Raw genomic sequence first — 14,597 nt, 5'->3', positions numbered from 1 at the left:
ATAAAAATATAGTACTTCAAAATTATTCAAATTTTTCAATTTAATAAAAAACATTTATTTCTTCCTGAAATGATAACATGAGTTTTCATCTTTGAATACAATCTGGAGACTGAAGATTATAAATTCTCTTCATTACACAGAAATTATTTTTTTTAATTTGTAAATGCCCCTAAAATTAATGTAGCTATATATAATTTTTGCAATTTCTCATTTCTTTTGTTATTTATATTATTTATTTTTTTATATATAAATACTATGTTTATAGGTTTGCTTTTTTTATTGTTGAAAAAATGTTCATTCGTACATAAAAACATGCAATTCCCCTAGTCTAAAATGGTTACTAATAACTGTGATTAAGTGTAGAACTATTTACTTACTATATTTTCTATAGAAGACGAACTCTCTCCTCTTTTTGAAAACTGTTACTTATAAGTTATTTTTATTTTTATACAATAAAGATAAATTTGGTGATAAGGGTATCTCTTGCTCGTATGCAAATGATTTTTTTAAAAATGGTTGGTGGCTAAAAGTTAATACAATTTTGCTGTTATTGATTAAATACTTTTATTTTGATATGATACTGCTTTTTGATTAAAAGCGCATGCTATTATTGCTAGTATTTTTTCAGCCATTTTTCATTTTGCTTCTGTGAATAATTTTTTTGTTAGTGGAATTATAGTTTAGTTTTGATGTGGATAAACGTTATGAATAAGTAAGACTCCACTAATATATAGTATTGTTTTCCACCACTACAATATATTGTTTTATTTTTAAGCACCATGTCGATGTGCATGTGATTTTGTGCTATTTCTTTTGTGAGTGACAAACAATTATGAGATATGATTGGTAGCCTACAAGCTTATCTTGGCAGGCATACATTTTTTTTTATTGATTTGTACATATTGTTTAGAATATTTGCAAAAAATTGGGAAAATGGTGACAAAAATGAATTTTATTTGAAATTGAGAAAGCAAAATGAGTTTTTGTTTTATTTTCTAATCATTACCTTTTATTTATTGTACATTCGTTTTAATTTAAAAAAGTGGATTTTTTTTTTCTCATATTATTAAGAGCCTACTGTACAGTAAATAAGGAGACATTAAGCGAGAACATTTTGAAGATTTTTATGCTAAAAAGATTATCAGGGAAATTTTTTTTATAAAACCTGAAAAACAGCAGAAGTAATGGCCACCCTATTTTTCAACAAAAAGGGCTAAAAGTTTAATAATGTTGGATGATTTTTGCATAAATGTGCAAAATTGCTTTTTAGAGGGGAAAAAGATACATATAAACTGCTTGCTGCGGGGGACATATTCTTAGGGAACAAACAGTTTAGGCATAAAGAATAAAACAGTTTCTTAAATGTGTCTAGTATTGTTTCTATTAGTAGTGATTTTATTATCGATTATTTTAAGTTTGTGGTCTAATACAGTATATTTATTTATTTTGATATGTTAGTTTAAATGCCACTACAGTTGCATTTGTTTGAAAAGTTGACTTTTAACCCTTTATTTACTGATGGGACTTAAAAGTACCATTTAAATCTGGCTTATATCTTCGTAATATGAAAATTTTTTTGATGGTATTCTAAAGAACACGGAGAATGTATACCAAATAGCAAAACATTAATATAAGCTAAAAGTAGGAATTAAAAATATTTAATTAATAATTAAATTAAGATATTTCTATTAATTAAAATATTTTTTCTTGGGTTCCCTGGGATTATTCTGCAAGAAAACTTAACTACTAGTGCAAAAATGAAGTTGAAAAATTGATGACAACATAATTGATTAAATAAAGGCATTGAGTAAATAAAGGCAAAAAAAGGCATCAAGTAAAGCATGAAATGTAACAACTGATTTTTAGCTTTTTTTTTGTGAAAATTTATATTTGTTTATAATTAAATATTTCCAGGCAATCGTGCTCATCAGCTGTTACAAGGTTTACAGGCAATTGGTGATGAAGGACAGCAATTGCAGGCTGTTATGGAAATGTGTCAATTGCTGGTTATGGGCAATGAAGATACTTTGACTGGTTTTCCCGTAAAGCAAGTTGTTCCTGTGTTGATTAATCTTCTCTCTATGGATCATAACTTTGATATGGTTTGTCTTCTTATTTTAAAGCTTCCACTATTATAATGCAATTATAAATGTTATATACATCATTTGCTTTGATTGAAGATACTTTTAACATTTTATGATAGTTTATTAAATTCGAAATATTTTTTGAATACGAGTGAACAAACAAAGAAGAATTTTTTTCGGTCATTTCCTAATACTTTCTTAATAACTCATTGAAAGAAATCTTTGTTACACTGTCATTTTAACAGCCTTTATAAAAATGAAACTGCACTTGAATGTTTCTGAAAATGTTCTTAATAGCCTCTGAATTGTAAAGTTAAATTCTAAGTACAATTACATTAGGAATAATGAGAGAGAGCGAGTAATATATCATCATCAGAGCTTCATATTTTTAAATATTGGTAATTATCGTTATGGATGTATTTTTAATGTGATATTGATTCCGTGAATATCTTAAATGTATTTATATGAAGTTTAGAACATTTATATCAAACATTAGTAGTTGCTATGCTCTTGGTTTGGTCGAAACCAATAATAAAAAATTGCAAGATGCAAATGGATGAAAATAGAACCTGGGAAAAAAAGTTACAAAATTTATTGATATTTTCTGCTTCCTTATAGAGTTTCAATGTCATAAAAATGTTGAAAATCAATTAAATTTCTTGCTGTCTGTTTATTATAGTTTTAACTGTTAAATTCTCAATCTTTTAAAGGTAATAAAATTTGTTATTGGAATTGGTCTATATTTTCCGATTATTTTCCCTGCAATGTAAATGAAAATACATAAAATTATTTCATTATGCTATTTTTAGTTCCTTTATCACCATAATTTTTACTCATGTGGATGAATTGCAATAGTTTGATTGATATGCATATTACTTATTAAAAGACCAAAGAGATTTGTTATATGCTGTCAAATTATTCTAGTTGATGACCTGAAACTTTTGAAAGTTTTTCTTTTGTGACTGATTTACTTGCCAGTAAAATTTGTCCTATGCTCTGTTGTCAGAAAGACTTTCTTTCATCCTGTGTGAAAATCTGCATCATATTTTCCTTGCTAATTAAAAAAAAGAAAAAAAAAAAAAAAAAAAAAGAAAAGAAAGAAAGCTATGTATTTACTCATTGGGTTTATATTTCTAAATAAGTTTTCAGTAAGTGATTCTGTCAAATATTTCTTAGTTTAAATATGTAACAACAGGAACATAGAGAATTTCAAAGTTGGTTTTTCCACTTTAGTACCATTTGAATACTTATTTGCTATTGTTAATAGCTTAAGATGGGACAATTTGCAGGAATGCAGATATTCAATCCTTCAATGTATTTTATTGAATTTATGTCATCTGATTTATTGAAAACATTACTTTTGATTCTTACAGAATTTATTAACATATTTAAATCCTTATGCAAATAATATGTTCGAGTTCTCCTATAAATAAGACTTCCAAATATCAGATGATGAGAAAGAAGAGTGAAATGTTATGCAAAAAATAATAAGCATGTAAATTTGTTTTAATGGCTGAAGTGTTCTTTTTAATTTTTCTTTCTGTATTGCCATTTATTTTTTCTTAATGATTAATATTGCAGTTTCGGAGTTTAGTTTTACTACATGTTACTGTAATCAAAGGAAATTGAGAAAATTAATATTTTTTGACCTAAAAAACTATCAGACTATTGTAATTCATTTACAAGATGATAGGTGAAAATGATAAGAGCTCAACATTGCATTTCATGTAATTTCACATGTTTTTTTTTAACCCTCTTACTTTGCAGGAAATATGCAACCAGAAATTACTGGCCAATTTTGATAATATAATGTTGATAGTCATATAATTCATCCATAATATTATAAAAGGCCTTCAGCCATAACGTAATATGTATCTCTCTAATTTTCTGTCAGCTTCCGTAGAATTTATGCTTTAAATTAAAGTGGAAATGGTTAAATTGCAATTAATAAAAGAACATTTTTTATTGAAACGAAAATTTTTTTTTAAATATGAGTACTGAAAACAGAGTCGCTGAGTATTTAAACCTTATGGGCACTAAAGAATATCTTTCTTAATTTATATAATATCTCAAGAAGTTTTCTACAAAATTTTCTCAGATTCATCATGAACAGATCAATTAATTAAAAATGATTAGTTTTAAATGCATCAAACTCTAAGAAAATAAAGAGTCTTTTGAAATAATCGATCGGAAACATGTTAAGCCTTAAAAACCAAGTCCGTATCCGTTGAGTTGTCAACAGTCAGAACACAATGCACATGCATGAATTTTCTACGCCAGTTGGGGTAACGCTACGCAGATTAGAAGTTTTTAATTTCCTTAATTCTCTTTTATTGTAATTCAAAAGTACTTCAGAATGAATATGAAAGATCGATTAATTAACAACGTTTAGTTTCAAATGCATCAAACACTAAGAAAATAAACAGAATCGTTTGAAATAATTAGCCGAAAATATATTAAGCCTATCCTCGTTAGCTTGGGAAAAAAAAACTGAAGCCTTATTCATTTGGCGGTGGTGGAATTTTTTGGCGGGAAAGTTATTTTTTAATTGATAATTTAAATTCTAATCAATGGTAGAGCACTTTATGTGTGCTGTATACATATATATATATATATAAATTGTTAAGTGTTCAGAAGCAGCAGTACGATGAAGTTTTTCTTTAGACTTAGGAAATCAAGGGCAAACATCTATTTGTTGGTGCAGCAAATTTAGCTTAAAATTTTTAAAGTGGCTTAAGCACATTCATCCCATTAAGCACATTGAACTATCGCAGCATAGGACATATGCTGACTAAATTTCTTTTGAAAAATATTTTTGTTGTGTTCACAGTTCTTCTTTCTTTTACCTCTTTTAAACTATTACTCAAAATTTATAACTGCACTTTTAAAGATGTAGTCTTTTTATTCTGTTCTTTTAATGATTGTTTCTTTCTACATTATTGTCAGTTACTTTTTTAAATGGTTTGAGAAAGGTTTAACTGTTTGTTAAAGAACCTTCACAGTTCTGTTTCACTTTTCATCTAAGATTGGTGTAGCATATGATTTCTTTCTTTTTATTCTCTCTCTCCCTCTCCCCCTCTCTCTCCTTATCTGTATTGGTTGGTACCAAACCCTACATCATTGAGGTAATCAAGATAAATGTAGAGTTTTAAGTGAAACTAAAATTTTCTAAGCTCTTTGGAATGCAGTGATAAAATAGTCTCAATTATTGCAATAGTGAAGTGCTTTCCTTTATAAATTAGCATTAATTTTATGCTGTTGAAGGTTATAAAAGCCTTAAAATTTCATGACAAGCAGTTTTCATATAAGAACAGATTTACAACCACATAATCTTATAGTTTAAAAAGTCTTGTAAGCAAATGCTTGTAAAAAATGTTTTTAAAAAAGTTCTACAACTTCTTATTGTTTTCAGAAATGGTTTGATAGAAATAATCAAATAAAAATTTAAATTTTTTTTTATGTAGTTTGTGAACATCAGAAAAAAGTTATATGAATTTATTATGTACAATTATAAATTTATAGTGTTATCTTTGTTCTGGCATTTTTAATAGTTCTGTTTTTATGTATTTTATCCTTTGTTTAGATAAACTATATTTTATGAATTTTCCTTAATCAGTAGTGTTATTTTATAGATATCTCATACTAATAATTCACTTAAATTTACATTCTAGATGAATCATGCATGTCGAGCTTTGACTTATATGATGGAAGCTTTGCCAAGATCGTCCGCTGTTGTGGTTGAAGCAATACCTGTTTTTCTTGAAAAGCTTCAAATTATTCAGTGCATGGATGTAGCAGAACAGTCCCTTACTGCATTAGAAATGTTGTCTCGAAGACATAGTAAAGCCATTTTACATGCTGTAAGCTTCCACTTTTCTTCCCTCTTTCAAAAATTTATTTTGTAAGTTACAAATTTTCTGTTAGTAACCGAAAGATTCTTTTTAATCCAAAGCAGGAATGGATTATATGTTAACTTAAAGAGGGGAATTGAAGTTTCGTTATTTCTTTAAAATGATATTATTGTTATCATTGTAAAATGAGATTTCTGATATTTGTTTTATAATTTTATATGCTACAAGATTGGGCCATACATGTGTTTCTTAAACTTGGTTATATCCAGCATATAATTGTGGATAGTAAGAGATTATAAAAAATATGCCTTGAAAAAAATTATATGACTGTTAATTTTGGTTTCATTTTTTTAGAGAGGTGTTGCTGCTTGTCTGACCTACCTTGATTTTTTCTCAATAAATGCACAGCGGGCTGCTCTTGCAATTACTGCAAATTGTTGCCAAAATCTTCTGTCTGATGAGTTTAACCTAGTGCAGGAATCTTTGCCTTTACTGAGTGCAAGACTGACTCATCAGGATAAAAAGTCAGTTGAAAGTGCTTGCCTTGCATTTTCTCGATTAGTTGATTGCTTTCAGAATGACTCAAAATGTCTGAAGGAAATCGCAAGTCATGGTTTATTATCAAATATTCAGCAGCTGGTAAGTGCGGACAGTATTATGTAATTTTCAAACCCAAAGCAGTATGTTATGTAAAAATTGTTTTCTATTTTTTAATTTATTTGAATCCTTTAGCTCGTTGTTTCACCACCTGTTGTGAGTTCTGGAACATTTGTTACTGTCATACGGATGTTAGCAGTTATGTGTGCATCATGTCCAGAGCTTGCTGTTGTTTTGCTAAAACAAAGTAAGTTATGTTTGTAGAAAATAATTTCAATATTATGTATTATTCTTGATAAAAATTATTGAAGCCTTTTGCTACTTATGACAAACTTTGGTAAAATGAACAAAATTCCTTTTTTTTTTTTTTAAAATGTTGCTATTAATTTCCATCAAGTTATGGAACACTGCTTTTCCACCCACATTTTAGCACATTTTCCAACATGTGATAAATATAATTTTCTGGCTTCAATCAAAACACTATATATTATTGCTAAAATTTAATTTTTAACTCAATACATATTTGATCTTTTTTTTCTTGCAGATAAGAAATAATAAATTTTAATTTTTATGCATATGCTTTGTAGAACTGTATTTTTCCTGTGGCTGTTGGTATTATCAAGCAAAAATAAAATAGTTAGATATAAAAGGGCTAGATGCTATTTGTGAAATGCGCATGGTAGTATACAATATATTATCTATACAGTACGTTTATATAAATTTAAACAGTACATTTATATAAATTTTGAGTATTTTTTTTATTATGTACAAAAAAAAAAAAAAAGTATATTGTACTAAGAGGTCATGTAGATCTCTATACTTCTGAAGTAGCATGAAGAACTTCATTTATTTCAATCTTAATGATGAGATATTTAAAAATATTTTCATGGTGAAAATTTCCAGATTCTTAGCTACTTTAATTTACTTAATGCTTAATTGGGCCCTCTTTGTCTAAGAAAAATGCTAAAATAAATAAATAAATCGAATTTTTGAGTTGAAATTAATCTACACATGATTCTAAGTAAAATTGAAGAACATTTCACTTTTGTTCTTTAACTCAAGTTTTCTTTGAAGCCTTTTTAGAATGCAAATGAATTCAGGGAACATGATATTAAGTCAACAAAATAAATATAAACAAATATGAAATTTTTTTGCATCTGTGGGTCTTAGACAACGAAATACTTTGATAGAACATAATGATCATCATTTTGAAGCATTTATATACATAATCAATACAATTCTTAAATCTGTATTTCTCTTATTTGAAATTCAAAAGCACTTCATATATCTGTTATTCAATCAAAGTAATAAAGAGTAATTATGCAAGTTGTTTTATATTCACTCATTTTCATGTTTTTCATTAAACTATTCATTTTACATTCATTCTTGGTAGATATTTCTGAAACCCTGCGTTATTTATTGATGGGTACTTCTGGAAACACTGATGAAATTGAAGTTAGTACCATTCTATGTTCTTGCGTAAATTGAAAACGTTAATGTTTTTTTATTGTTAATTTTTCATTGAAATATGTATCTGTAAATAAATATATATATATTTTTTCATACCTTACCCCATAAACATCTTTACTGCATTCAAAATGTTAAATCTCATGTGCCGGATGTAAATATTCCATGTTTTTAATTCTTTGAAATGTATTGTAATTTGCTTGCTCGGTAATTCTTAAAGCGTCTGATTATTTTTGCTTGCATCTTTAATAGATTAAGTAGTTTTTGTTTGTAAGTGTTTAATTTTTAATGTGCAAATTTAAAGAAATTTTGCATTTAAAACTGTAGTTTCATGTGTTCATTTGTGCAACAAATAATTATTTAAATAACTTGTCCAAATTTTAAGAATATTATGTTGATAAGTTTATCAAATTATTGGAACAGATAAATTTGTCAAGTGTGTTAAAAAAGAATTTGGTTATTAACTTATTTTTATCTGGCATTTGATTAAGTATAGATTTTAGTATAAAATTATTTGAAAATATCTGGTATGTAAAAAAGAAAAAAAAATTCTTCATAAATCATTAATAAATTTAAATGTAACAATTTAATATTCTCAAAATATTATTTTTGATAGCATATTGAAAGGATCTATGCAAAACTTGTATGTGATAGAAATTGTCGATTTTTTTATAGATTGCATCATCAAGTAGGTAAGAAATAAAAATAGTCTAGTAATGAATTTTAAAAAGTTTTTGCATGTTAAACTTTATTGTCATAACACAACATTAATTCTGGGTTTAATTTTACTTGTGGACAATGAATTTAAAATCTGTAATCATGATTAATTTAAAATTTTAGTTCCTTGTAATTTCCTAGTGCATGAAATTGTTAATTATTCTGAATTAATTGCCTCTACCTTGGATAAGGAATTAATTCAGAAAGGTGAATTATATATTTAAAAAGAACTGAAGTCTGTTAATCAGTATAGAAAAAGTTTCCACTCATTGATGTGGAAGGAATTCTTAGAGCTTCTAGTGCTTTAGATAGCACTAAAAGCTCCAAGGCATTTATAATCTAACCATGGTGGAGATTGCATAATTCACCTCAAAATAACTCTCACACAACTATGAAACGGGAACTAAAACTTGGACCGACACTTTCTGCTCAGTGTATTCTGTATCAATGCAATTATCTCTAAAAGTTAAATTAAAAAAAGTTTAACTTATCATTATATTTGTTTGTGTATCCTTATGAAGGGTGGGGATGAGGTATTAAAAGTAAAATATATATATTTTTTGATGGTGTCTATTATATCAATGGGATCATGTTGTATATTTTCCATTAAGTACTTTTAGTTTTTAAGCACTTAAGTGTTATAATCCTGTTTATTTTCATTACGAAAAAGAAACTTTATATTAATGTAGTCAAAATAAGAATGAATTTGCTTAGCTTGAATAGTTTGTTTAAATAACATGAAGGTTAGAAATTATGCATCGGATGCTATTTTGTGGAGAGAGACATGGTAGCTCTCTTGTTAATGCGTAAACCACTACATATCTTCAAATACTTGGCGAATGTCTGCTTTTAAAGACTGGGTGTGAGGTATTAAAAAGCGCTGGCTATCTGATGAATTTTACCAATTCAAAAAACAGTTTTTGATGGTGTCTATTATATCGACGGGATCATATTGTTTTCCATTAATTTTGACTTTAAAAATAGAAAAATTGTGTTCAGGGTAAGATTGATTGTTGTTCCATATAGAGTGCCCCCCCCCCAAATAATAGGAAAGGGTCTAAATATATCAAACATATACTTTCAATTGCAAAGTTACACTTGTTTGTTTATATTGCCTGCATAGAGAAAAATGTCAACAAATAATATGGTTGCTCTTTCTTCTTTCTATAAGCCCACAATGCTCATTATTTAAATTTGAAATCTTATATCTCTTCATATTTTCTTCTGTCTATTTTGAAGTAAGGATGGATGACATCCTTAAATAACTCCTCCAATCAGAAGACAGTGAAAGAGCATTAAATAAATTTATGCGTGCATAGCAATTCCTATTCAAGATCCACTATTTATAGCATTTTTCTTTTGTTTCTCTGGTCTTCATTTACAAATAAATAAGATCCCTCTTCCATGTTCTCTTTTGAAGCGAAGGAAACTACACAGTACTACTGTACTACAATAGTTATTTGCCAAGGTAATTGTAGGAGGTGTTGATGCGGATTTGGAAAGTGGGAGAGGAAAAGACGAAGTAAAGGATTTAATTGATTGGCAGTGTATGGATTTCCATATATTAGATTGATCATGAATGACCTTCATAAATGGACAAGTAAAATATTGGAATGACATGGACATGTTGATGTAGTGACTGGAGGGCATGTGGTTGCCCCTGGTACCAGTCATAGAGGGATAAGATAATGCGCTAGTAGTTTTATATCATTCTCTTTAAACCATATTTGATGAAAGGGTGCAAAATTAAAATTATGCCAGGGTGATTTTTCACTGAATCTATTACTAATAAAGCTAGTAAATTGAAGATGTAATTTCTGAAATTTTGGATAGTTGCGTGTGACCATTGTATACACCTCACAGTGTCTGCCACAAAATGAATTACTGCACAATTATTGTGTTTAAGCAAGAGAAGACACATAAGCTAATTTTTACAAATGAAAAAAAAAAAAAAAAATATATTGACTTGGTTTTTCATCATTGTGTTGAAAAAATTTTCTATTATTCGTTATTCTTGTTATTATTTCGTTAAAATTTTCCTATCTTTATTTACAAGGAAGTCGTGATCATTTGTAACAGATGTGATTATTTTGTATATTCTTTTACTGTACTGTATACCATATGGAGAACTTTTAAAACTCACTTTTATTTTACTTCTAAATTTTTCCATCTATCATCTAATATAAAAAGTTCTAAAAATTGAGATTCAAGAAATTCTTGACAGCGATGCATAAAGTTCATTCTTCATGAGCACAACAGCCCCTTGTAGACATTGGCTGCCTCAACCACGCGAACTTTCCAGCGCTTTTTATCCTCCGCAACTCCCTTCTAGTTCTTTATCCTCGGAACACTCAGATATCTTTCCACATCATCCAGCCATGTAGTTGGAGGTCTTCCACTGGCCCGGGATCCCATAGGATTTTTAATATTGGGTGTTTTGTGGGTGCTGTTTTCTGGGCTTCTCCAGATATGGCCGAGCCATCTTAAACTATTGCTCCTGATAACCAGTGTTATCTGTGGTTGCCTATAGAGTTTTTATAGTTCAAAATTGAATTTAGTTCGCCAACATCCTCTCTCTAGTACCACCGGGCCGAAGATAGTTCTACGAATCTTTCTCCCGAAGATGTCAGAGAATGCTGAGTGTCCAAGTTTCACTTGCGTAGAGCAGAACAGACATAATAAGAGTCTTATTATAAATTCTTAATTTAGTTTTCGACTGATTAAATTGGATCTTAGTTGTTTTTTCAGTCCAAAGAAACATTAGCCATTTTTATTCTGTTGTCAATTTCTGCTCTGAGTTTATTATTGTCATTAATCATTGTGCCGCGGTATTTGAAATGATTGACTTTTTCGAGAATATGACCGTTAATACACAGAAGAACATTGTGATTTATAGTTGATGTCGGGAATTCCATAAATTTGTTTAAGCAAGAGATGATGGTAGTAAGGCTCATATTTGTGGCAGAAGTTTCCAAAGCTTGAAAGACCTCTCTCACTGCCTTTCTGACCTTCCAATACTATCTGTATCATCTGCATAGACCAGCAGTTAGATGGAACATAAATTTCATTAAAACTTAATTAAATTGATGCAAGAGAATGCATAAGGATTCAAATCATGTGCTTAAAAATTTTCTTTGCTATATGTAGGTGCAAATTATTACCAGATTATACACTTTAAGAGGGCTCAACATGCAACTGCTCTTATGTTCAAGGTATTCTGTAAAAATTGCAACTTTTGCCAGATCTTGCATAGCAAATTGAATTAATTTCTTTATAGAAAACTGTATTTATTAAAAATATTGGAGCTTTGTTTAAATATTATGATATTGTATTGGAAATCTGTGCAATTAAGACAGTCTGTTAATAGTATCATTTATTTTTTATCATTGTTATCAGTAAACTTGTATTTGAATTATTTTTATTTAGCTTATTCCAAGAAGTCCCCAAGAACTTTTTGAAATCACTTCTTTAATTGGGTGAGTAAAAGTTGTGTATCTCTCATTGATATATGCGTTGTAATTTTTTTGTGACTATTTCTGAATTAAATTACTTTTTTGATGTTAGAAAAGTCATGTAACAATAAAATTGTTGCAATTAGAAATTTTCTTTTTGTTATTTTGCTAAATAAGTCTTGATTTCATTATCTGATTATAAAATGAGAAATTTAGTAGTTATATTTATGTAGTTTTTAAATTTCAGTTAATTGTTTCTTCGTGATTTTACATGTAAATTTTTTTTAATTATTTTAATTTTACAATGTCTATTTTAACATATGCAAATATCTGAAATTAATGCTAATAAGTTGTATTAACCTAATACAATTTAGCAATACAATTAATAGTAATTTTGAATTTTTTGTAGAAAAGAAATGTCATGTAGTTGTTGAAACATTTGGTTATAATGTTATAATATAGCATATAATGTTGTTATATAATGTTATGTCATTTTAAATTCAAATTTATTTGTATTAATTTTTTACTATCCTGTATGTTTCAGTGAGCTTATGCCTCGTTTGCCAACTGATGGAATATTTGCCATAGATTCGCTTCTCATGAAACCGATTAATAACCAACAAGATATTGTGATTTGGCAGTGGAGAGATGATCGGGGATTATGGCATCCGTATACTAGTATTGACAACAAAATTATTGAGGTATGTTTTGTTCATATGTAATATGATGATTTTATTGTGTATGCATGTATTTAGTTTTTTCTCTCCTCATTTTTAATCCTAATTTATAATGGCATTCAATTTATTTACTTCACATTAACTTGCATTTCTTATAATTCATGCTTTCATTTCTTTATTATGATTAAAATTTCGACTGCTTTTTTGTAGTTATATTTTATTTAATGTATCTGAAATATGAACTGTTTTAAAAATAAAATGTTTCTTATTTTAGATTGCAATATATTTATAAAATTATCTGTATCATTGTTTTCGTATTTTGTTGAAGCATTCTCTTATATTCTGTGTCTGCATATATATATATATATATCAAATCATTGACTTGGGAATAAGTTTAATGAGGGCTGCCTTGGCACTCAGAAAATCAGTAAAACACTGGAATTTAAAAAATCACTTGTAAAAATATAGGGAATTTTGAAAATTTTCTTGAAAACGAGAAAAGTAGAGGTCATTTTAAATTTCTTAGAGTTTTTTTTTTTTTCCTGCTGCATCTAGTAAATGAAGACCTCTTTCAACATTGCAATTAAAGATTGTTGCATTAAGTCTAAAAACTGAACAATGTTACATGTATCCAGTTTGCAGGATTGAGAAAAATGCCAGGTTTGGAATAATGATTACAGATACTTGAATGCTAGTGGAGTTACTGAAACTGGGTGGGGTTCGGGTTGGGGAGTATTGTGACTAGCACATGATTGCTATCCTCATACTTTTTCATATGCATGATCTATTTAGGGAAAACACAGGGAAAATTCCAGGTGTGAGTTGCAGCTCTGTTTAACAGAAATAAAATTTAATAGTAAACAAAGAATGCATTGTAATAAAAGTTTGCTTGAAGTGTAATTAATAGTATAAGTAACCAATCTAAAGTAAGAAATATTTTGAAAACGAAACGAAATAGTTTCGGAATCGCAACTAAAAATTATTTTCTTATTCAAACTAAAACCAAAAAAAGGAACAGGAAAAACTTCATAGTATTTAGAGAGCGCAAATGCAGCTATTTCTAAAACACAGATGAAATGATACAAAAGTATAAAAATCAAGTTAATAGGAAAATCAAATAAACCAAATAAAAAAAAGGTTTATTTGGTTTATTTGATTTTCCTATTAACTTGATTTTAATACTTTATATATATATATATATATATATATATATATATATATATATATATATATATATATATATATATTGACAGTATATAAAATACCAGCATTCTATTGAATGCTTGGACATCTTTTGGCAAAGTATGCAATACAATATGCAACGAGATTTATTTGAATATGTTGCATTCTTTCTTTAGCATTGTTTGTAACAGCTAGACATTCTGTGGAATGACAAATCCTTTTTCAGCAATATATGAAAGGATATAAGACTTTTATTTAAAATAAATGTATTCTGTAGAAATGCAAAGAGTAAGAAGAATAGTAGAATACCATTAAAAATTTTTTTGGTTATGTTAAGGAAAATTAAAGTTTAAAAATCAAAGTTTAGGCCTCACTTATTAATGAAAACAAAATAAAATGTGAACTTACTTATAGTATCAAGAAAGTAAACATCTGTATTTTGAACTGTGCTTAATTTTATTTCTTATAAAAATAAATAAGGCAGCAATATTTCATACTTTGCTAGTTTGTTATGTGATAATGTAGAAAATGGCAAATAAATGTATAAAATATTAATTTGTTCATGCTTTA

General features: G+C 27.9%; 1 protein-coding gene across 4 annotated transcripts in view; it reads left to right on the top strand.

The window, feature by feature from the left end:
• The window catches only part of LOC129958757 (E3 ubiquitin-protein ligase TRIP12-like), a 108,126-nt gene that overhangs the window by 51,781 nt on the left and 41,748 nt on the right, over positions 1-14,597 (top strand). For all 4 annotated transcript variants that reach the window (XM_056071427.1, XM_056071426.1, XM_056071425.1 and 1 more), the window contains exons 10-16: positions 1,915-2,102; positions 5,756-5,944; positions 6,290-6,574; positions 6,668-6,779; positions 7,926-7,987; positions 12,143-12,192; positions 12,713-12,869. In XM_056071427.1, the coding sequence (XP_055927402.1) occupies positions 1,915-2,102; positions 5,756-5,944; positions 6,290-6,574; positions 6,668-6,779; positions 7,926-7,987; positions 12,143-12,192; positions 12,713-12,869 (1,043 nt within the window). The remainder of the gene's footprint in view (positions 1-1,914; positions 2,103-5,755; positions 5,945-6,289; positions 6,575-6,667; positions 6,780-7,925; positions 7,988-12,142; positions 12,193-12,712; positions 12,870-14,597) is intronic.

This window comes from Argiope bruennichi, chromosome X1 (assembly GCF_947563725.1).
Source record: "Argiope bruennichi chromosome X1, qqArgBrue1.1, whole genome shotgun sequence".
In the NCBI taxonomy this organism is placed as follows: Eukaryota; Metazoa; Arthropoda; class Arachnida; order Araneae; family Araneidae; genus Argiope; species Argiope bruennichi.
This window is presented reverse-complemented; position numbering and strand designations above follow the sequence as displayed.